General features: G+C 43.6%; 1 protein-coding gene across 3 annotated transcripts in view; it reads right to left on the reverse strand.

The window, feature by feature from the left end:
- Positions 1-676: 676 nt before the first annotated feature.
- Positions 677-23878, reverse strand: part of EFNA5 (ephrin A5) — a 405801-nt gene continuing 382599 nt past the window's right edge. The window contains exons 5-6 of one of the 3 annotated variants that reach the window (XM_085632573.1): positions 21556-21681; positions 677-5425 (exon numbers count right to left, since the gene is read on the reverse strand). In XM_085632573.1, the coding sequence (XP_085488699.1) occupies positions 5304-5425; positions 21556-21681 (248 nt within the window). In that variant the 3' untranslated portion in view covers positions 677-5303. The remainder of the gene's footprint in view (positions 5426-21555; positions 21682-23878) is intronic. The other 2 variants (XM_085632575.1, XM_085632574.1) reach the window with 2 other exon arrangements.

The raw sequence follows: 23878 nt of genomic DNA on the forward strand, positions 1-23878 counted from the left end.
AAGCTATTCCCACAAATAAATCACCTATCTGATAGGGTCAGAAGAAAATGGAGCAGGAAGCTGGCAGGCGTGACAATGCACAAATGCAATATTGTCCTCCTTAGGAAGGCAAGACTACAGGTATTGAATAGCCAAGGTGGGTTTTCCAGACTTTCTTATGAACACCTTAACTTTACGCCTGGTCAGTTACTATCTGTGAGCGCATTCCACCTGGGATAGTAATGATTATGTACTAAAGTAATAGCTCTTTTACCTGACATCATCAGAAGGCAATGGTGGTGATTGGTTAATAGAATACACAACATTAGTGAATTGACACATACCAAAATATATAAGTAATCTAAGATTTTTACTGGATTAATTAGAAAAGATTTAAACATCGGGATATGAAAGAAGTCGGACAATTTCTAGATAATGGAAGCATTTTGATGGTAACGAGAATAAAATCATGTGGGACATCTGTGGTAGAAAGTGCTTGAATTCCCAGTGAATAAATGTTTGATGGAGAACATATATAGTAAAGAATTGTTGCAATGTAGGTAGCTTCATTTAAGTCTCTGAAGTGGGATTCAAATGGCATCACCAAAGGATGATCATTGCGAGGCAGATATTAAAAAGCAAGAAGCAAACCTCTGTAAACACATACATCAACAGAGAAAAAAAAGAACTACAGAACTTATTAAAATGATGACAATCTTTAGTTTTTTTTATTTAAGTATAGTTGTACGGACACGTGTATATACAAATACAGTTCTTATGATTTTTTTTTACATTTTGTTTTAAGTTTATATAATGTAGGCATTTCAAAACAGCACTCAATAAGTGCAAAGAAACAGCAAAGCGGGGCAGTACAAGCACAGGACCACACTGAGCTGGACTTTCATACCCAGATGCACGCACAAGTGACTTCAATGGGATGTCAAGAGTGAACAAGGAAAGCGGACTTTGCAGACTCAAGGGTGACCTTAAACATGGCAGCATCTAGTAAACCGTAAAGACAATGGCACCAAGACAGCTCGGGAAAGCTGAGGGTGGAATGCACAGTGATGTCATCCTGTTCATTCACTGCTTAAAAAAAAAAAAAAGAGAGCAAAGGATGAAAGAAAGGTAGAGAGAGAAGTAGAACCATTGTGATACAATTATAGAATGGGTGGGTGGGGTAGTGCACAAACACATAGTGATCAAAAATGTGCATTGAATTGATGGAGGGAAGGAGCAGACCCTGTTTCTGAAAGTGGCACAAGTGTGTTTACCCCAGAGCAACGTAAAACACACTTTTCTTTCAAATCAACAGATACAATACACCTTCCCTATCCTGATGGGAGTATTAACACAGAAAATAGGAAACCAGAACTCCACATTGGACCCAAAAACAATCCCCCCCCAATGACTTACAAACATTCCTTCCCCTCTGTTCGTTTTTGGTTTTGTATCATGTCCATGCACATGCTATACAGGACATCGGCAAACCCCCTCTTCGCCCTTTGGGAGAAAATACTCCTTGGAAAGAAAAGAAATACAAAAGAATCTAAACTAAGACGAAATAAAAGTACACACATCAATAGGTGATACATCCCCTATGCCTTTTCTTAGAACCGACATGCTGAAAAAACACAGGGCTCCGCCGTCGAGTACATCAACATTGAAGGATAGAACATTAATCGTCACGCGCCACGATGTTTCCGGTCCTGACATGATGATCTCGCGAGAACGGGTGAACGTGTTTCACAGATGAGTTCTGTAGCGCTGCGGTGTCGCGGCGACTTGCACTCCAGTTCCCAGCCGTGACCAGGTTTGATGCTTCGACGCTCCGTCTTGGAATCGGTGCAGTTTTTATTCTTATTTATTATTAATGTCTTGAAAGTTTATTTTATTCTCTTACAAAGTCATAAGAATCAAATTAATACTTTATTATCAAACACTATATACAACAGAAGTTGCTAATAATACAGAATCGAAAGAACAAAGCATTTTTTTTGTTTGAACTTTTGTCTTTTTCCTTCGCCATCCTAGAAGGTACAGTACAAAACAATATTCTAAACAAACACGAATTGTTACCTTGTCTAGTAAAGGATACACAGTATCCGCTAAACAGAGAGATTCTTATTTCCGTGCGCTCGGTTGCAAAGCCCTTCACAACCAGGAAGTGCGGGTCACGGGGTGGGCTGTCTGGGTTGGGAAAGGCATGAGGGGAGTTGGAGCGTCTGCTGTGACAGAACAAAGCTCCTCAGACTCGCGGTGCAAAGAGCACTTTCCAGCTTGCCCTGGCATCCTTCAGAGTCGAGAATTTCAGAAACTTAACTAACTAAAAATTTCAGGCCGGCCTCTGACGGACTGCTTCTCACGCTTACTTTATACAAGTGGGAATATCCGGAATGCCAGCACGAATCCAAAGAAACATCGTTTGAGACAGCTGAAAAGATGCAGTGATGCTGTATGCTTACATGCCTTAATGAGCCGGCTCAACCCCACAATATTAGCAGTGACAGTGTGGTGAAACAGAGGTCAAACTTCACTATGGCGGGGGCCACTGGAGAGCGGTTGAACAACAATGTCGATGCAAAGTGCGTTTTGACTCCATTAAGGTACTTCCTTCTCGTGTAAATGTGAAACGATAGCCATGCTACGAATGCTGCCCCTTTGAGAACAACGTTAGGTCAGCGGATCCAGCTACGGGGCACTTTCATCGACTTGTGGGATCCCTTTCAAACACTGACCAGCCACGAAATGTTACTCTTGGGTATAGATTCCCCCCCCCCCCCCCCAGCAGCGCAGCACCTCACTAGTGGCAAGTCTGGGAAAACGCCCAATTGTGCGAACAGGCAAAGAGGGTTTATGAGAGGACAAAAGAGTGCATGGTTTGTGTTACTAAGCATGTTTGGTGTATGTTAGATGCCCACAAGCAGAAAGGCACAATGGAGTGGCGAAGCAACTGTGCCGTGGGCACTAATGCAAGCAAGGAAAATGGACCCGCTAGCTGGATAGGAAAAAAAGACCATAACTCGGGTGCAAAAGGTACCTCCCACATGGGCACCATTTCCATTGCACCTGCTTCATGAATGGCGGCCACAACACATGGCACAATATTATCACTTTAGTAAAGGGCAGACTTTCACATGTGCAAACTTATAACCCAACCTCAGCCACAGAGCACCAAGCATGCCCATAGGGAACCAGGGAAGCTGCAATGTTTTTTAAGCTTCTGCAAAGGCCCAATGCCATCTTTCTTGGTGGTTTGTTACATCTGGTAGTTGCCAATAGTTGATGGTAAATCTAAAACCAGCATGTGTATTGAAGTCATTGTGATTTGCTTTCCAAGGTCATCTGAGAGGAAGTCATCCCACTGGTCGTTTCCACCTAATCAGTGCCACTCAGGCCCCACTACCATCCACTTCACTATAAGAAGCAACAATGATAGTGCTTCTCAAAGCTTTTTCTTACTGCCAGTCTTAGGTGTCTATTATTCCTAAGCTTGCAGTTTTAAGACATGCTTACTCCAGGGAATAAACACTCGGAGAACCAGGCCCTCTTTATCTTTCTGTGGTTCTTAGTGCTGCCTGACTTGGGTCCGACAAAAGCCTGGACAAAGACATATCAGGGTACAAGACAGGCTATATGCATGTAAACATCAAACATTCATTGCACATTACTTCTAAAAAGTGGACCTGAAACAATTCTTATTGCGGTGAAATAAAATTCACATTGCAAACGACTGCAGGTGCCTTACATAAGGGCTTTTATTTGACAGAAGAAGCCATGCTGTGGTCCTTGTGAGGTCAAGGCAGCCAACTTTAGCAATCTCCCAAAGGCCTCAAGGGATGGTCAGTTATCAAGTGTGCACTATACTGTAGGCCACTCACTGCTTCTTTGATGGTCATTCCTCTAACTCTATCACTCAATTTATACCTCTTGTTTCCGAGTTTACTAGGATATACCATATGGCTCCAGCGCATAAATCGGTCAGTCATACATATTCTGTCAGCATAAATTATTTCGATTAATTTTCCTATTCTTATTATTCTCATTGATAACTTTAAAAAAATATTTTATTTAGTCTTTGGGAGCCCACCTACTTTAAATCCTTCAAATAAAAATGCTCTCTACACTTTATATGTTGAAAAAGTAGAAAACAACTGGAAAAAAATGACACGTTCCTTCAAAAATCACAAAAACTTTGTATATTGCAGTCACATTGCTAGGTACCCTCAAAGAAGGCTTTCTTAGTGTCACCCACATAATGTCCGTTCCAAGAAGTTGCAGGGTTAAAAATGATACATTTGGCCTACACCTATGATTTCAACAACAAATCTCTGGCTTGATTATCCTTCCCAAACAACCCACCCACACCAGCGTAGATGGCCCCAGTTACCTGCTACACCAACCAATATTTGAAGGTCACTTAATTCACAAAATGTGTCTCTGAGTTTCAACAACATGAGAAAAATATGGAGATCTGCTCTTAAATCAACATACCTTGTGTGCTCAGCCCCTCTTGAAAATACACGTACATGCTTACTTCACCCACATATCCACTGATACCACTACCACCACCTGTTTATCTCTTTCCAGGACATGCTTGTTGTTTTGGTGACATTGTGAACTAAACTTTCATTTACTGTAATTAAGACAGCGCCACTTTGCCCTTGGAGCACCAGTTGTATTGTCAAGGTCGCTGAAAGGACGGACGTGGAAAGGCAGTTAAATATTGAGCAAGGCTCCTCTTTTGGGACGCGGGGCTTCTCTTACAGACAATCTTCTACAGGAAACTGTGTTTCAATATTTCTCTTTCCAAATGTCTCCCGTTCGGGTATGGCAACACAATGCCCCACGTGATCACCTGGTAGTACTGAATGAGAAGGCATAAATATTAGCAAGGGGAGCCAATCCCTACTGTGTTCCCATTCAGTCTCCTCATCCTCCATGAACAGTTGCATGTGCCACTCTAGTTCCATGTCCACATACAGACAACACAGTGAGTGAATAGATGTGATTTCTTAAAGGAGACTGCACGGGAAAATAAGAATCACTAGTGTCAATATCAGAATTTGGCATGTGCATTTGGGGTTCTTTCATTCTTGGAGGATCATAAAACGTTTTGGGGAAAAGGCTGGCGGTTGAACTACATTTTCCTCCAAAATTCATGGTCTGTTTGGACTGAAAATACAGGAGAAAAAAATAAGACAGTTTGACATCGGCAAAAAAAACCAATAAAAAGTCCCCTTCTTGGGCTAAGCATTTAGGGGGATCTGTGATGTTCCAAGATCCTGATGTTTTCCTGTGAAAGGTTAAAGCAGGACACTGTGCTATAACGTCAAACACGTCGCCAGGAAGAACAGCAATGATGTCAATAGTCGACTGGGTATCTTCGCTGTCTGTGCGGAGTTCTCACCACGGGACGGCTCAGCGGACTCGTGAATGGTATCATCTACATCGAAAGATATGCAAAAGAAAATACACAGTTCAATTATGTTCACCGCCAAAATAATCTGGTCATTCTTGCTGTAGACCACAATATTTTGTCAAGGGCTTTATTTTCACTTAGCGAGTCAAGCACCAATTCTGATTTGCAGACCTACTTTTTCTCATTTGCATAAATAAAAATGAAATGTGCAGAGTGTGCAAAAAGGAAAACCGACTGTTTTAGGTCAGAACTTAACATGTATAAATATAATTATTTACTACTGTTTGCATAGTACAATTGGTTTACAGGCACAACATTGCATTAATTTTGATGAGTTTTTCAAACTCAACAAAATACAACACAGAGAGGGAGCTGTGTTTCAGTTTTCTTATCCCATAGTTCACATGACAAATATCCTAATTAAACAGGTGATTGGAATACCCAAATTAACTACAATGTCAATGTGTCATGCCCTTGTTAGTGTGGTTAAACTGAATCCAAGCAAAGAAGGTCTTTCAGTATTGACATTAAAAATATTTAAAATGTTGTGGTAGTTATCTGCCCTGTCATGCCTGGATAAAAATTTATGGTAATGTTAAGGAGTGACATACATTTTGCTAGGGTAGACCTAAAAAAGCAGAGTGATAAAGCATAGAAAGAGCCGCTTGTTCACCTGAGCTACCTTTCCGTGATATTGTGAGGGTGGTAGGATGGCAGACACTGGTTTCTGTGGGGGTGTTGATTCATTTTTATTGATGGGTTGTGGGTGGTGTTACAGAGGGATGTGGAGAATGTCTGTAAGGCACAGGCATTTATTTCTGCAAATGGATTATATGAAAGAGAGATGGATGGAAGAGGCAGGTGGGGGGGGGGAGGGAACAGGATGGTAGTATTGATTTTAGATATTGAGGGAGGAAAGCATGAGGTGAGTGAAAAAGCACCATTAGTAAGAAAGACTGACAGAATGGGAAAATATTGAAGATGGCCACTTGGTTGTGACACTCCATAACTCATAATCCACAGTACAGCTGATCAATGGAATCAGCTAACATGGAGCATGGTAATAGTGGAGATATGCAAAATAAAATTGAACTGGGCAGCTATCACCAATAAGGGGTTTCCCACCTTGAGATTCCAGGTGACACCACTGGCAAAACTAGTCTAGCTCTCATTTTCTATAATAACACTTGCAAATTTTTGGTGGAAAACAACAATGCTAATGACAGCTACGAATCTAAATTTGATATTGTTACATTGGCCAGAAAATAATGAACCCTGATAACTTAACCTCTTCAGTGCCCATGACGAGCTGGAGTCGTCATGGGCCGCGGTAGCGCTGTGCCCATGACGAGTCCAGCTCGTCATAGACCCCGCCCGCTAATGCAACGGCCGGCACAGGGCGGGGAAAGGGGCGGGCACTGAAGGGGTTAATGGATAGGTTCACCAGTGTGACCCAGGAAACACAGGCTCATCCATGACTTGCAATCTGGATTTCGCCACTGATTTGAGGTGCAACCCTACTGAGCACAAATGAAGATTTTTCTTCTTCAAGGAATAGGAAGGTTTGCACAGTACTCTTATTAGATCTATACACTTTTTTCAATACAATCAACCACAATCTACTTCTCAATCATCTACCAGAAAACACTTATATCGAAGGAAGTTCACTCGATTTGTTTATACCATTCTTCACAAAAAGAATTTATCATGCCAGGATTAGCACTTTCATGCTAAACCATCCACCATCACATGCAGATTACTACAAGGATAGGTCCTTTGGTCAATCTTCTTCAATGTATACTTGGCCCACTCTCACATTAATGGATCCCCAATATTTTCAGTATATGTATGCTAACCACACCAGAAAATACAAGAATGATGTAGACATTGTCAACAGGCTGGACCTGGCTGACGCACAGGCAGAAACTCGAGTCAAAAGTTTCTAAAACAGAAAGTTCAGTGTTTATTTTTTAGAGAGAAGGAGAGAGGAAAAGGGTCTGCGTGTGTGAGAGAACGAGACAGTAAGTGTAGGGTGTTGGAAATACAGTTAAGCGGTGGAATCAAGCCTTGGTATTAAGCAGTAGAGGCTCGTAAGAAAAATATTAGGCCTCTGCACTTATTTATTTCATTATTATCATCATTATTTTGTACACATTAAAGCAAGACAATGAACATGGGGAGTAGCATAGCCTTGCTAAGGGTGAGGTCGCACTCTTCTCAGACTGAAGTGTAACCATCGAGTTGGCAGGAAGAGGGATCTCTGGGACGAGAACCTGTGGTCTCAAATTTAGATACATCACACGGTTTCTACCCTAACCAGCAGACATGCCAATGAACTAAAAAGCTTAGAAAAACATTGCCAGTAATATAAACCTTCTGCGGGCAGAATTCTAGTAAATAAAAAAAGGCATATTCGGTTTCTTTTGTCCTGTTTTGCCTTTAAAAACAAATATATATTATTTTGAGCGTCTAACACAAGTTCAAAAAACTGTGGCTGTTTGTTGCGTTTCCTGACATTCTGTTCACCGCACTGACAGCACCACTTGTATGTAACAATGAGCAATCAAATAATAATTTTTAAACGTGTCTAATCTGTTTTGCACATTTCGTGGGTTTCCAAACTTTTTGTAACGGGTAGACTGCATTTCAGGGCGTGCTCCTTGGAGATTTGGTGGTTTCCCACTTCACTAAAGTCATGTGTAAAATAGCAAAACCGGAAGACCCAAAACTGGTTATCCGCATATCTTCTTCATAGGATAAGAAAATGCTGTTTCGCTAATCTGTTTGTCTGCTGGAACATTTAATGCAGCAGCGTTACATGGCCCCTGAACAGCTTTTCAATGCTTCTCATGTCCATCATATATTTCATACGTTCAATATTCAATGAGAGCATGGACCAAAATCTCATGAATTGGTATTAAATTACCAAAGAAATGCTTAATTCGTGTGAACTCCCTGATGTGTTCTACCTTTTATTGTCAGAGGCGTCACGCATGCATAACTTCTAACAAGTAGCTCCACAAAGAATCAGCCATTTGCGACAGGTATCAAGTGTTTTTTTGGCACACTGTTATTACAAGTGTACAAAAATCGGGGAATAACATCAGTAAGCAGAATGTTCGCCTTTTTATTAATCCATAGCGCATTTTGATAACTGCTATTGCCATCAGGTAGGACCATGTTGTAACTGTACATCAAACAAGAGTGGACCTATTTCCACTCATTCCCTATTATCTGGTGGAATAAAAACAAGCGCAAGTATATTTGCCAGCTGATTTTTAGGTTGAGCCTGAGTCAGCGCGCATGCGCTGCTCTGGCGATATGCAGTAGTGGAGTATGGAAGAGAAGCACCGCCCACTCTCCGCCCATATTTGTCATTGGCTTCTGTCTTTGTCCTTCGTAAATGAAGGCTTCTGTTTCAGTAATTGGTTTGTTAGGCCCGCCTTAGTACCGCCTTTTCTTCATTTATAACCTCCCATGGCTACTGGCTTCTTTACTTCTGTTGTTACAGGGTACGTGTTTATTAGTCTGTAAGTACTATTTTCTTTTTTATACTGCAGGCAGGTTGACGTGTGCAGCCGGGACGACAGTGCATGGGTTTTTCTCGTTCTCTCTCTTGTTGCAACCAGTGTGTTGTACTGTAATCTCAATAGTGGGGAGAGGTTGGGAGGGGGAGGATTGCCTCCTACCAACAGTGCCGCTGCTGAGGCCAGGCAACCGGTCCGAGCCCTTCACCGCGAGTACTACATGTGTAGGACAGGCCCTACCACAGGGCCAACTGTAGGGCATCAATGCTCTTCTCAATGTCACCAGGGCCTGCCGAATAATAAAGGAGAAGAGCCGGCTGCTTCCAAGCATGTGAGGCCGCACCAAGAGGCATGGGCAAACCGGTAGAGATTTCTTCCAGCATTGCACTATGGCCCCTTGTCACTCACCGAGGAGTCCACATTTATGGGCTGTTCGTTGGACTGTTGTGGGAGACTCAGGGTGCCGTATGATATGGCCGCCAGATGGCATCAGCATGTGAACGTCACCCTCCCCGCTGGTCCGTGCTCCAATCGGGAACTCTCCTGAGGCAAGGCCAGAGCGCCTGCTGGTGTGATAGACCCTGTGTCGGTGCTGTGGGCTGCCCAACGCTGATACAGATGTCGGACCCATTACTGCTCCTCAAGTGGGCCGCTGTTGAGGTACGGCACTGGTGAGCAGAGGTCCTTCCAGCGCCCAACAAGACCGAGCAACTCAACCAGTCATCACTCTCTCAGGGTTGCGGCTGCTCATGCTGCTCTGAGCCCTGCTGCTCAGTAGCGCTTTTGACATAGCAGCAGTGGCCCCTTGTCCTCCAAAGCACTGTCCGCCTCTGTTTCTGCCCTCACAGGGAACGTAGCCGCAGTACTGTGACTGAAGGCTCAGTCATAAGCTCCAGTCGCCGCTACCACACCGCACCCTCTGGGTCATCTTGGCACCTGGGGACACGACCCTGAATGGTGTTTCGGCCCGTCCTCCACAATTTCGGTTGTCTCTCTCGTAAGACACTGAGAAAAATCACTTTGGTATTCCTGCAGCCTCCATCATTGAAATCAATCATGCTGGGGCTGCAGGATAACGATCTATTGTTGAATGTTGGGGGATTGGGTGAGTGGAATGCAGGAGCCACTCTAGCACACAACCATCTTTGTCAGCAGTTAGCTGTGCCCCGCAAGCATCTGAGTTTTTGAGCCTGTTGTATATAGTCTGGAAACAGCATGATCCGCTCCTCCCCACTGTGGAGTTCCCTACTGTATCACTCTGCCTGAAGTAACACATCTCAGTCTATGTAATTGAGTAGTCGAAAAATGACAGTTCTCGGCAGAGCACCCATTGGTGGTGGGGAAAGGGGGGGGGGGGGTGTTGTACAGTATTCTGTGGGCTCTTTCTAATGAAAACTAGTGAGGCTGGATTTTGGGCTGCCAGCGTTCCAGGATCCATTTCTCTAGGTAGAGTTCCAAACACTTGCCCTCCCAGAATTTTAGCAGTCCCACCAGGCACGTCATTCCTACAGGACCTCTCTTTTGCGTCTTTGGTGCAGGATTCCAGTTGTTTCATTCTGCACTGCAGCTCCGTTGTCAGCCTTATCATGTTGCCCAGCTCTGTAGTCTCTTCAGGTATCTGTTGTTCCATTTGTGTGACCCGATTAGTGACTTTGCGTAGGTCCACCCTCTCCGAGTTCAGGTCTATCTCTATCAAGTCACTTTATGCTCTAGTGAGATCCTGCTTTCTGTACTTCCAACAAAGTAGGAGCCGTCACATCCTGGCTCTCATCCACATGGGGATTCGGCTGTTGCGTGGATGGGTAAATTTGTCTATTTGTGTCTGTGCCGCCGCACCCTTTTGGACTGTGTCCTTGGCCATGGTCATTGCCGCTGTGACCCAGGGGTGACTGCGCACCGTACCGCGCTGCAATGGTGTCATTGAACACCAAATATTGTAGAGCGGCAGAGGTCGGGGGTCATCAGGCTAAGAAGGCTCTGGCATTCCATTGGTGTCTAGGTTGTATTAGTTATGGTCTGCTTCCTGTGTCCAGCTCTCATCACAGGGAGCACCCCCGCAACTCTGCTGTCTCAGCCACTTACCGCCTAGAGGGTGCCTTTGCTGCCCCACCGGATGACTTGGAGGGTATTATTAGTGCCCTCTGCCACTGATCTGTTTTTTTTGCTTATGGGGCCTGAGATCTGACCCCTGCCTAGGGCCCAGTCGCAGCAGTTGAGAACCTCTAATTTCATGGCACTCACACCGGGCACGGCCGGGCCCCACCATCTGTTCTGACCTCCTCCATGGGAATCTTCCGCCAGTGAGTGGGAGATAAAATTGGCCCAGGCAACAAAATAAAAGTGACCCTCATTAGTGAACCACATAGCTAAAAAAGTGTCCCACATTTGCAAATCAGGTAAACTTTGAACTTGTAAAGGCATCCTGTATGGGTACTTATGGAATACTGCATGCATTTCTGTTTGCTGCAGGCAATATTTGTGGTAATATCAGAGAAATCAACAGTAAAAACCAGCTCACCTAGCCATAAAACAGGCCACAAACTTCTAAAGAACAACTATTTGCCTTGACAATGTCTTTAGGGTGTGAGGTCATACTTTGACAAACTTGAAATTAAACCCGCAAAAAATTATTTGCTATCCAAACAAATGGCGGAAAACAACACAAGTTATTGACTGGGAATGATTCTTCTTCACGGCAAAAGCAAACCAAGAGTAACTTTCTGTGTTAAAAGCAAGTGAAAGTAAAACAGACTCCCATTCAAGGACCATTTAACAGCCTGGTGCATTATGTCAACAATTGAAAGAATGCTAGTATTAAAAATGTAAGGAGATAAATGATGCTAATATAGTACTACTAGTATGTCATCACAGGGTTAACCCACTAATTTTAAAACATACCACCAAAACGGTGAGGCATTGTATGATACCTTGCAGTGTGACTGTTATGTGGAAGATTTGCTGGATTACAATTACTCAGCTAAAAAGAATCACTGCTGTGAAGGACCAAAGGCATACACATTCTACATCTAGTCTAAGGTTGATAGTATTTCAAGATAGGAAAAAACATTAATGTTTAATCTGCACTATTGTGGGGCAAGATCTGAAATCCATGGGGAGTAATTTAAAGGAGCACCTTAATGTCTGTAACCTTAGCAAGCATTGGCAATGATATGAAAATACATGCAAACACAGACGTGCAAAAATGATGTTTCCATGTGATAGCACATTAAATCCAGACTTATTGGCGTTACTAATGCTTTGTTATTATGGCGGCAGTAGTTGTAGGTTATTGGTGATGGTGGTACTGGTGGTGCTATTAGTGGCAGAATTGACACTGTGGTGGTGGTATTGGTGGTAAGTGTGATGGTGGTAGTAGTTTAGCACTGGTAGTTGTGCTGGTAATGATATTAGTGTGTCTGCTGGTTTTGGTGTTATTTACTGCTGGTGACACTGATGGCGGTGTTATTGGGGTGTTAGTACTGGTGGTGAGATTGGCATTGTGGTGGTGGTTATGGTATTGGTGGTAATGCGGATGCTGGTGGTGCTGCTATTCGTGGTGGAGATAGTGATGATGTTGGAGTTATGCTATTAGTGTTGTGATACTGGTGGTGGCTCTGTGGTTGTGGTATTCATACTGGAGGAAGTAATAGGGGTGGTGGGGTGGTATTAGTGGTGTTGACAATGATGAAGGTACAGGAGGAATTGGCGATCATTGTACTATATTGCTGGTGATGGTTTTGGTGGCATTGATGGTGTTACTAATGGCAGCGAAGGTAGTGATTTAGTCAGTATTGAAAATATTTTAGTAAGATTGTAGGTGGTGGTACTGCTGTATGGTACTATAGGTGGTAATGGTAGTGCCCCCTGCAGTGAAAAGGAACGTTCTCTTTATACTGCTATGCAAGTATAAGATGAAGAAAGTTTGTGTGATAATAATTGTGCTGGCTGAGCCCCTGTCTAAGAAGTAAAATAGGTCCTCATGCATAATAGTGAAAGCACTCCACAGGCTGACAAAATGACAAACCAAAAGGCAATGGCGTTCAGTCAGACAAACCCATTTGTGGTGCTGACCTAAGATGTGCCTGATAATGTTTCAAAACAATGACTGAAAAGGGCTCATCCAAAGCTCAATCTCGGGGGGCTATTCACTAAGTTAACTTACACTTGTGAGTAATTTATACATATAATATACTCTTACACTTTTAATGAACTTTTCTTATAACTTTTGTATCAGATGAATTATCTGTAAATTTACATGATTTCTTTTTTTATCAAATAATAAATTGAGACGGGTTGTGTGTAAGACGTTTAACTGCCTATTTTTATGGTTTTCATCGTTCTAATCTATTTCAGTTTTATTCCGGTGCAAAAATATACAGAAATGCCGTACACAGCAGAGAAAGAAGAGAAACAGAAACAACCCAAACGTTACTCCAACTACTCCCCCCTCCTCTGTCCCCTCCCCTGTCCCCTCCCCTGTACTCACTCCGACATAATGCGTTACGTGTCATTTGACACTATTGTGTCCTGTGCCCTATCGTCTTCCTGCCCCAGTCTTGCCCTCACACGTGGCGCCATCGATAGCAGCACGCGTAGGCACTTATGGTATGTCAATTCGTAAACTTCTGCAGAGAGCAGTGATATGTATGGTTGCCACAGCTGTATGCTGCTAGCTTATGAGTGATCGTACGAGTCAGACGTTCCATACCCAGTATGCGCCATATTCTATGGTGCCAAGCTGTGTACGTCAGGGGTTATCCCTGCCTCAAATCGAAGAATTTCTTGAAGGGCTACTCCCAGCGCCAAACTAATATGCTGTCCCCTACTAGATTTAAGAGGAAAGGTTAAGGGATTGGAGAGCACTAGATAATGTATTCTGGCAAGCAGGGAGCTGCTTTCCAGAATACATTGTCAGAACTTGCCCCTTCTGGCATAGCTGTCTTTCTTTCAGTAGGGCTATTGTTCATTTTTCGCTTGGGAACACCTTCCCCACTACTGCATTTATTCTGCCCCCCAGTTTGTCTTGTTCTGGCTCTGGGAAAGATTTCTCCCAGTGTTATGGAAAACCCGAGCTGGACTAGGGTATCTATTATCGGGTGTATATGCTGTTTAAAGACTCTGTACGAGTTTGCCCCTACTAAGCAGTGGTCTAAGTACGGGTGTACATGGATTCCTTGTCTTCTTAAGTATGCGGCCACTGCTGCTAGACACTTTGTGAACACCCTTGGTGCTGACTTTAGACCGAATGCTAGCATTTTGACTTGGGTGTGCGTGTCGTTTACCACACATCTTACTAGTTTTTGGTGTTTGCTGTTCATGGGGATGTGCAAATAGGCATCCTCCAAGTCTATAGTAGCCATGTAGTCCCCTTCTTGCAACTGAGGTATTAGCTCTTGCAGGTTTGTCATCTTGAACTTTTCAGTCTTTATGAAGTTGTTGAGGAATCTGAGATCTAAGATAGGATGCAGCGTTTCTTCTATCTTCGGAATTAGGAAGTCCGTAAAGTAATATCCCTGGTTTCTTTTGTTGTGTGGTATATGTTCTATATCTTCTTTCACTTGTAGTTCTTGTACTTCTTGGAGTAACTGAGTAGTTTCCCCTTTGGAATGTACTTTCCTCCTTGGGCTTTTGTTTGGAGGCGTCTTGACTAGTTCTATGCAGTAACCGTACTGTATTATGTTTAAGATCCATTTGTCTGAAGTGATCTCCTTCCATTTGTGGAGGAAGTTCTTTAGTCTGGCCCCTACTGGTGTAGAATGTTGGAAGAACTGTTTGTTTGATGTTTTTGCCCCTTTGCGGGCAAACTTCGTGATGCTTTTGGAGTGTGTGTTGTGCTTGGAATGCAGTAATTTATATGCTGTGCGTGATCCTCCTCTTTGCGGAAGGCCTCTTCCACGGGGGCTTCCTCGAAAGGATTGCCTTCCCTGCTGGTATTGCCAATTTTGTTGCTGTCCTTGTTGTTGCCCTTGGTTCCCCCCTTGGTAACCTTGTTGGTATGTCTGATGCAAATTTGTGGGGTGATGGTTCCCTTGAGGGGGTGGTTCCTCTATGCATGCCACCTCTGAATTGTAGAGCCCGCTTAGATTTTGCTGTTTCGTTGTCTTTCTTTAATTGGTTCAGTGTGCCGTCCACAACACTTCCAAAGAGCTATTCCTGAATGGTGCATTCAGTATGTTGTTCTGCACCTCTGGCTTGAGTCCTGAAATCCGAAGCCATGCGTGTCTTCTTTCTGTGATGCCGATGATCATTTGTCTGCTTGATGTTTCCGCAGCATTTAGGGCAGATTTTAAGCATGTATTTGCTATATTCTTTCCCTTTTCTACCAAGTGACTTGCTCTCTTCTTCTATTGTTCCGGTAGGTGTTTTATTAGATCCCCTACCTCCTCCCAGTGTTGATATGCATGTCTGTTAAGCAAGGCATTAGAATTGGCGATACGCCATTGGTTTGCTGCACTTCTCTCGATCCATCTCCCCACAAGCCTTATTCCTGGCCGTGGCTGTTATGATGGAGCCAGCTGTCATCGACCCTTTGATGTAAATAGGATCTTTGGAGGAGTGTTTATATTTTTTATCTCCCCTAGGCGTGACTGCCTTACATGTGGCAGTTCCTTAAATGCCTCCTTTCCCTGGTCAAGCACACTTGGCAGAATAGGAAGGAATTGGTTCCTTGGTTGTCTAGGCATTAAAGTCTTGAGCAAAAAACATGACTGGGGTTTTTCTTCCTCCAGCCGCACTCCATAGGTTTCTGCTGCTTTCTTAATGACCTGGTTGTACATACCAATGTAGTTTGGTGGGGTAGGCCTTGAAGGATAGGTGTCAAAAGCTTCCTCTGGGGAGTCTGTGTCGAGGGCTTGCCATTGCAGTTCTTGAACCTCGGAGGTTTCAGATGCCAGGTACGTTTGCTCTTCCTCTTCTTTGAAATAGAACTCTTCTTCTTGTTCTTCTAAAGGTTTGGGCATCACCGGAAGCTCTAAATCTTCAATGCATTTTTTTTATTTCCGTCAAGCTTTTCGGCTATATCTTGAATTGCTTTAAGCTGTCATTGAACACCTGTCGTTGAATACTGGCATTTCTGCTTCCAGTCTCTTATTTTTCTTCTCGATCTCCAAAGCGTGCATTTCAGCATCACGACCTTCTGCCCTTCTCTTCGCCATCGACGGCGCCTTCACCGCTGACTCAGGCATCGGCCCTATTTTTCGGGTTTTGACCTCTCTTGTCGATACATCCTTTCCTTGACCGTCATTCGGCGTCTTGGATTTCTCGAGAGTCTTAGCTGTTAAGGAGTCCTTGTCTAAGGATCCTATGGAGTGTTTCTTTTGGGACACAATTGCGGACATCGGGTGCTTCGATGCCGATGCTTCCTTTGAGGTATTTGAGTCTGTTTTTTGGGACTCATCTACTTTCTTCGAGTACGACGGTTCTCTTACCTCTCTTGAAGTTTTCTTTTCGACCTCGATGACTTGGATGTCCATGTCGCCATCTGGACCTTCTGAGACATTGTCCTCTTCCTCGCTGGAGAGGCCCAGGCCCCGTAGCGATGGGGCTGCGCTCTGCCTCTGCATGTTGTAGTTGTCTCGTCTCTGCCACTCTCTTACCCTCAAATATTTTGGGTGGAACACCGAACACGCGTTGTAATCTTCACTTCGGTGATCCACCGGTAAGCAGAGGTTGCAGGTTGGATGTTGGGCCTTCTGAGTGTACTTGTGATGACAATTTTGACAAAACTTGAATGGTGTTTTGTCTATTACCATGCACAGGGAGCCCGCTGTACGCGCCTTAACCTTTCAATAACCGACGAGGTTGTTGCTTCCCCTCTCGGTACCGTCCAGCATCTCGATCAGAAGTCCGGTACCTTGAATCGACGCGCTACATGTCATTGAAGATTTTTCCCTGATTTTTGTCGATTCTTCACTCCAAATCCCTGAGCTCCTTGCGTAACGATCCAGACGCAACGGCGGAAAAAAAGAATCTGAAGATGGCGACCAAAGATGGGAGCTTCCGGAGGAAGTACGTCGACGTCGCAAGAGGACACCAAATGGTGGTATGTTGACGCCCACTAGCAGAAAAGACAAACCCCAAAATACCAAAGAGAAATACAACAATTCTGGATCCAACCACTAGATAGCAGAATAATGCACAGCATGTGAATCCAGAAAAGATTCATGCTTCAAAAAGAGGCAAAACGGGAGGCCCAATTGTAAGAGAAACCCACTTGCTCCTGAGAAATGTAGCAACAGGCCGGAAGGCCCTGCATTTCTGGAGAGTTAGTGCAGACAAGTCCAGGTATAATGCTTATTTATGGCGTCATAATTGTACGGGTTTTGTGCGCCTCGCCCAGCACAGGATGGCCTCTTTCAGTTGAAAATCATGAACACAGGCAAGGACGTCAGGTGGACGGCCTCAGTTGACCCTTGTGAGGCCTACTCTATGAACCCTGTCCAGCTGCACATTCGACTCTGCCTGTGAGTCAAATATCTGGTGGAAGACGGCCCAAACGTAGGCTGCGATATCCGCGCATTCTGCCCCATTCGGTGCCCCGCAAATGCGTATGTTGGTACTGCGCAAATGGTTCTCGTAGTCTTCGATATCGGCTTGTAGGGCAGCTTGTTGCTCTTGCAGTCGCAGGACTTCTTGCTGCAGGTGCTCGATCTCATCTCGTTTGGTTTTGTTGTGCTCGAGCGTGGACACCCTGTCACCCACCTCCGCCAGGTCTTGCTTGACCTCACAGAGGTCCTTTGCGACTTGCTTTTTCACACTTGGATATCACTGTGCAGAGAAGCGTAGAGCACCTCCATAAATGACCTCGCCAGTGGGGCTTCCTTCTCACCTCCTTCTGCAGCAGGACCAGATTGCGGGGACTGTTGCCCTTCAACGGCAGCTGATCATGTTAGCATGTCTTTCAGCAATTCCTCCTTCTTTCCCCTTGCTGATGTCATGGTAGGTCTCTGTTTGATGTCGATGGCAGGCGTTGAGAAAGTACAGCTCGTCACAGACCATAACCTCTGATTTCCAACACAGTGCTCTGAACACCTCTAGTGGGGGCCAATATTGTGTCTCTGGATCGTCCACTTCCCTCCCTGAAGGGCCAATCCTTTGCGCTTTTGACAAAACCCTTAAAGCACGGCTACGTGGACTTGCTGTCATTAAATTGCGGTTTCTCTTGAGATCCTGGGGGGCGGAGGAAGCTGTGTCTGTTGTACCAGCCAACCTAATCATGGGGTAGGCCAATTGAGCAGCTACCCGGGTAGGGCACCTCTCCAATACGTGATAGGGCTAACAGGCTGTCCATCCTGTATGCCCACTCATGGTCGAGTCCACTGGGATGCAACCATGAGTGGACATATGGAACATTTTGGCATTTCAATTCTGCTTTTTTGATTGGAGAGAAAGACTGGATCCAGGAAGGAGGTTCTCATTATTCCCACCCATTGTCCAACAAAACGGAAAAATTGAGTGGCCGGCAGTGTTATATGTCATAGACAGGCCAAGGAATACAAGGACTGTTTTCTTATCTCCATTCATTGAGAGAGGGAGCTCCTCTCTTACTTCTGCTATGACTGGCTGGTAACCCTCATGGGTCAAATACCAGACTAGTGATCTTGGAAGGGATGGTTTAGGTCCAAATACTTGTGGAGCTGTACCTTTGTCTCCTTTTTGTGGACCTTGTTGAGGAAAGGGAGGATAGAGATGGCCATACAAAAAGGCAGTATCTTGGAGTCTGCATTTGTTTTGGTCAGAAGTGGAGTGATGATAGCATATGGGTAAGGCACGAATGCTGATGGGAGGGAGTCAGCTATCATATTTTTACTGTCCATTGCAAGACAAGTGATGAGTTGTTTAAAACACACAGCGAAAACACGGGTCTGAATGTAAATTATGCGCTTCTCTATTTTCGCAGCCAGGCTAAGCCTCTCGTAAGTCTGTAGGAGTTTAAAGGGGCTGAATGTAGATAGTAGTAAAGGTGGTGAGGTGGGGTGTACTGGATAAAAAGTTACATATTTTTTGCATTTTTGCCCGAAGACCTCAAGCACTTCTTTGCAGCATTGTTGAAATGAGTATGGGTTGTTTTCAGAGCACTGGGGTTGTCAAGATTGTGGCAGATGTGGAAGATCTTTATTTTTGGGGGGTGTTTCAGTAACATACTTTGCGAGGTAGCACTTTTTGGCTCTTCTGTGGTAGCCTTTTCTATGCATGTTGAAGCAAGTTTTGTAATTTTCTTAGATTTGCACCATTAATGCTGTAGATTCTGGTGGACATGGTTCTCTTGAGCAAGTTCGTCCTCGAATCACCTTTTGAGTGCATTAATGCCTTATTTGGGTCTGAAAGATCTAACAGAAGTTAGGACATCTTGAGCAGCAGGTAGAGGTTGTACAGCAGGGTCGAAAGTTTCAGGTGGCAAGGTTTTGGCTTTGCTGTTTACTGACTAAAATTATTCTATAGGGATTTTTTTTAGGTATCTGTAATGTCTTGGAGGATGTTATTGCAGTGCAACAAATGTTAGTCAGGCTAGTGAAAATGCAGAAATAGTTTGACCATGTATGCTGCTGTACACTACTTGGATATGAATATAAAGTTGAACATGTGTTCAGCTGTGCTTGTCTGGCTGCTAAAACTCTGTTGGAAGAAAACTGCTTGCACAGTCCCACTTTCTGACCCAGGTTTTAAATCAGGTCTGTCAACATTTAGATTAAAGTCACCCATGATCATAACTTTTATTAATGAAAGAACAAACGGCAGACCAAGGCCAAGCACAACTGGATGTGCTTGGCCTTGGTCTGCCGTTTGTTCTTTCATATGTACTACCAATTCGTAGGGTGGTGCAGTCTCTTCCCACACCCGCCGTCATACAGCAATTCACCTCTATACTGTTGATTGGTGAATAAAGATTTACGTTGATGCCATTCAATAGATAGGAAGCCCTCACGTCCGCTAAATTCTGGAATTGTGAGAAATCTTGTGCATCAAACAGAGAGGGAGGTGTACTGTACTGCTACATAGAGCATATGATTAATATTTGAAATTATGAGATAGTTTACTGTATACACCACATATTGAGGCTTAACCTATGCCCTATATGCTCGGAATCCTGTAATATAGGAGCCCTGACGAAGTTCCCTCTGGCAAAGAATCGGGAACAAAACAGGTTGGCTGTGTGCCAGTTTTAAAAGATCTATTGAATAAAAGGACTTAGCTGTGGAACAACTATTTACGCTGCCTTATTGACTTCGGAACGAGTGCACCTTTCATCTTTCGTTTTGAACATGATCATAATTTTGCTTACTTTGGTCGGAAGGTGTAGTTTCAGTGCCAGGAATTTTTCCATGAAATTTTTCCAGGAAATTGGAGTTGTGCCTGGGGTTCGATGGAGGAATGCTGCAATAAGAGAGCCATTTGAATTGACTTATAAGCAGTCACTAGTGTTTGAACAGGAAATAATCTTTTAGGACTGACAGGGCAGCTCATTTATGTGGCACAGTCTATGGCTACAACTCTACCCTCTGTTCTTTAGGAGGATTTTGTGACCCAATGGTGGACATTCATAAAAAGCTTCTCTAAAGCATGTGGAAACTAAAGTCAGATAAGAGGTTATGGTGTCTGAGTGCTTCATGCCTGAGAGAGAATTAATGAGGCTCACCTTTGCAAATAGGCTGGGAGCGTCGGGCTAACTGAGCTCATCTATGGTGCTTGAAGGTGGCAAATGTTTTGCATGAGTACGGGGAGAGGGGTCTGGTGTTGGCGATGTGGTGGAAAGGGATGGTACTGGGTGAGTATCATGTGGGGATAGCCCATAGAGGGGGGTTAGCAGTGGTTTGTGGGGTGTTGGTGTTTTTATTAGCGATCTGACTTCAATGAGGGTCTGAAAGATCTTCTTGGATGTCAGGACATTCAGATAATTCACCTGAATTATGATGTTCCTATTGGAGATATGGTTGATTGATGAGGTTTTTTAGGCTCCAAACAAGACTTAGTGAGTTTCAACAGCAGAGGCAGGGTGTCCCTCAATCATCCTCCTGGACAGTACTAGTGAGAGACATTAAATGTGTGCAAGGTACCAGAGAAAAAACAATTTCGGCTACTTATCTGAAATTTTTCACTGAATGATAACCAGCAAAATATATTAATGGATGAAATGAGAGACATTTATCAGAAAAATGACACTGCAGTTACTTTTTTGCAGGCAACAAATCAACGAAAGACTTGGAATTGGGAGATACCTATAAATCCAGTGATCTGCCAGGATTTTATGGATTGAAGTCTTTTTTCCAACTTTCTTAAATTAAAGTCCTCCATTTTGAGGTAAAGACCGAGCATATGCAAATGATTTCAACCGAAAAGGCAAAGAATCTTTTTGGAAAGGCAGAGTGCTGTGCCCTGCATGAGCATTCCAGGCAGATCACGATACATTTCTCGGAGACACACATTTTCTTGTGAAAGCAACAGAAATGCACAACTTTGATTTTCTGTTCTGAATCTTTCACATGCCACTGTTCTGAATGGTCCTTTGCCGTGTGGGAAAGACTTGGATGTCGTGCCAAATTAGGATGTGATACAGATGGGTAAAATGTATGCCCATGTTTGCAGTAACACATCCAGGTTATGGAACTCAGCCCAATAATGTCTCCCTACCTGGCGAGCGCATAGTCACGCTTAGGGGTGTTCCGGCCCCTCCGCCTCTTTCCCGCTGCCATGCAGGTCCTCCTCGCTCGTTCTCGGCCCCGCCTCCAATGTCTCGTGGGAATGTCGTGGAAACATCTGGAGGGGGGAAGGGAAGGAGTAAGAGCATGCACGCAAGGCAGAAATAGGATGCGGAAGAGGAGGAAGCAAACACTGAACATGCATGACCAGAAAAGAAAGTCTGTGGGGGGCACAAATCTAGTCACATGCACATTTGAAAAGTTTTTAATTTAAGTTTTTCTTCAATCAAAATATAACACTCCTTATTGAACTGCTTTTCTTTGAGCATATCTTGAAAGTTTGCCAAAAGTTGGGAGTTTCAATGTATATTCTCTTTGCCATATGGATGGATAGTCTTCATTTTAATATTATTAGGTGAAAGAAATGCGTTTTGACTAATTTGCCTTTAAAATATGGACAACATTTACATCCTATATGTGTCATCTGTGATGTTTTACCTAAAATTGACATATCTGTTTCTATATCCTAGATACACCATTGGCCTTATCAGTAAATTAAGTACTACCATATAATGGAGGGAGATCGGAGTACATTATTTGGTATTTAAAAAACAAATAACCCTGGCTTCAATGTGCTTATGTCACTATGACATTAATGGAAGGAAAAATGGGGTGGCAATGATTTTTGGGGATCCTATTGTTATAGGTGGGATCCACGAGAGGTCTTTCTTTGGACAGTTGGAAGCTAAGTTCTTCAAGCTTCATTTTACTTTAGTTGTGATTAAAGCCCTTCATCTCTCACTTCTTTGCTTTGTTACCCTAGGCATAAAACCTCCATTGCATTAGGACATGTTCATATTCAATCCACAATTATTTAACCAACTATGGGTTCCACAACCATTGATGGTACTCACCCAGGTGATAGTCCTCAAATAATATGCCTCCTTGGTGGCTTTTTTAAATAAACGTAGTGAATGCTGTGGTACACCCCTGAACTACCGACATGACCATTCAGTATACTACAGAATCACAGTGTTCTTCACAACGTGGTGGGAATGTTTGAGTACGCCATCAAAAGTACAATCTGGGGGAGGTTACACCCATGGATATCTCTCTGTGATGGCACTACCTACAAAAAGGTTGCATTCGTATTATTTAAGTTATCATACAGAATGTCGGATTGAAAACGTGTATAAACAGCCTCTTCAAGCGACATATTTCCGTATATTTACTGCATTTATGGCAACATAATCAGTTCAGATGAATTTTATATGGGCTGCTGCTCACGTTTTCCTCATGCGATACTGAATATTAGAGGAGGCATTCATCTGAACAAAATCCATCCGTGACAAAGATGAGAGCCTTCTAATTTAATCAGTCTGATAGTAATATAAGTCCCCCTGAATGAGGTTTGTGATCCTTTTGCATCCTCTCAAGAACATCCTTCTTGGATATCCATTATTCAGTGGCTGCATGAGACATTATTTCTCTATATTCATGGCAGCATTCACCAACATCTGCCAACAGTGTAGCAACTGCACTGGTTTTTGAAATGCTGAGATGTACAGGAGAAGTTATTAACTAGAACAGGAAGTGAGACAATGGAAAGGGACTAGTCCTTTCAAGGAGGATCTAAAGACAGATAGCTGGGCGAGATCTCTTTCTTTTAGAGAGCTCGCTCACTTATAGGACACCACAGGAAACCATGCAGGTGCCCTTAGTTTTTAGAATCCACTTCCGGCCTCTTAACCCACTCATCCATCTTTGTGGGTAAAGCCTCCAGTGTAAAGATTAGGCAGAAGATATTAATCTCTTGTCAGGGGGCTTCTTCACCGATCCATATGGACCAAAACTAGTAGGCGGAACTGCTTGTAGAAATGTTTTTGTTGCAGAGAATGAGCATTTGTCTCGCACTGAAAGGAGGAACATATATAGAGCACCATCTTCTTGGAACGTTATCTTCATCATAGAAAACTTGGCATCCTGTTGTAACCACACGTTTGGATGGAAGCCCACGGTAGCTGAATAATGCTGAGGTTTTTCTCAGGCTTCTAATTTGAGAAAGTTTTTCATATAATTTTCCGAGTTGAATAGCATGGCTATTACCAAAGGGTATTTTCCACAGCCACTATGGAAAGCACGTTTTGAGCCAGAGAGCAAAAAAAGTTGATAACAACTTCTATCACATTGATATACTGGATCATGTGACTCACGCAAGCAGCCCATTTCACAAAAGTCAAGTGAAAAAATGTTATAGGACAGTGAAGGGCTGTGAAAGTGATATGGTGAGCTAACTGTGTTGCCTTAGGCGTATC

This window comes from Triturus cristatus, chromosome 2_1 (assembly GCF_964204655.1).
Source record: "Triturus cristatus chromosome 2_1, aTriCri1.1, whole genome shotgun sequence".
NCBI lineage: Eukaryota > Metazoa > Chordata > Amphibia > Caudata > Salamandridae > Triturus > Triturus cristatus.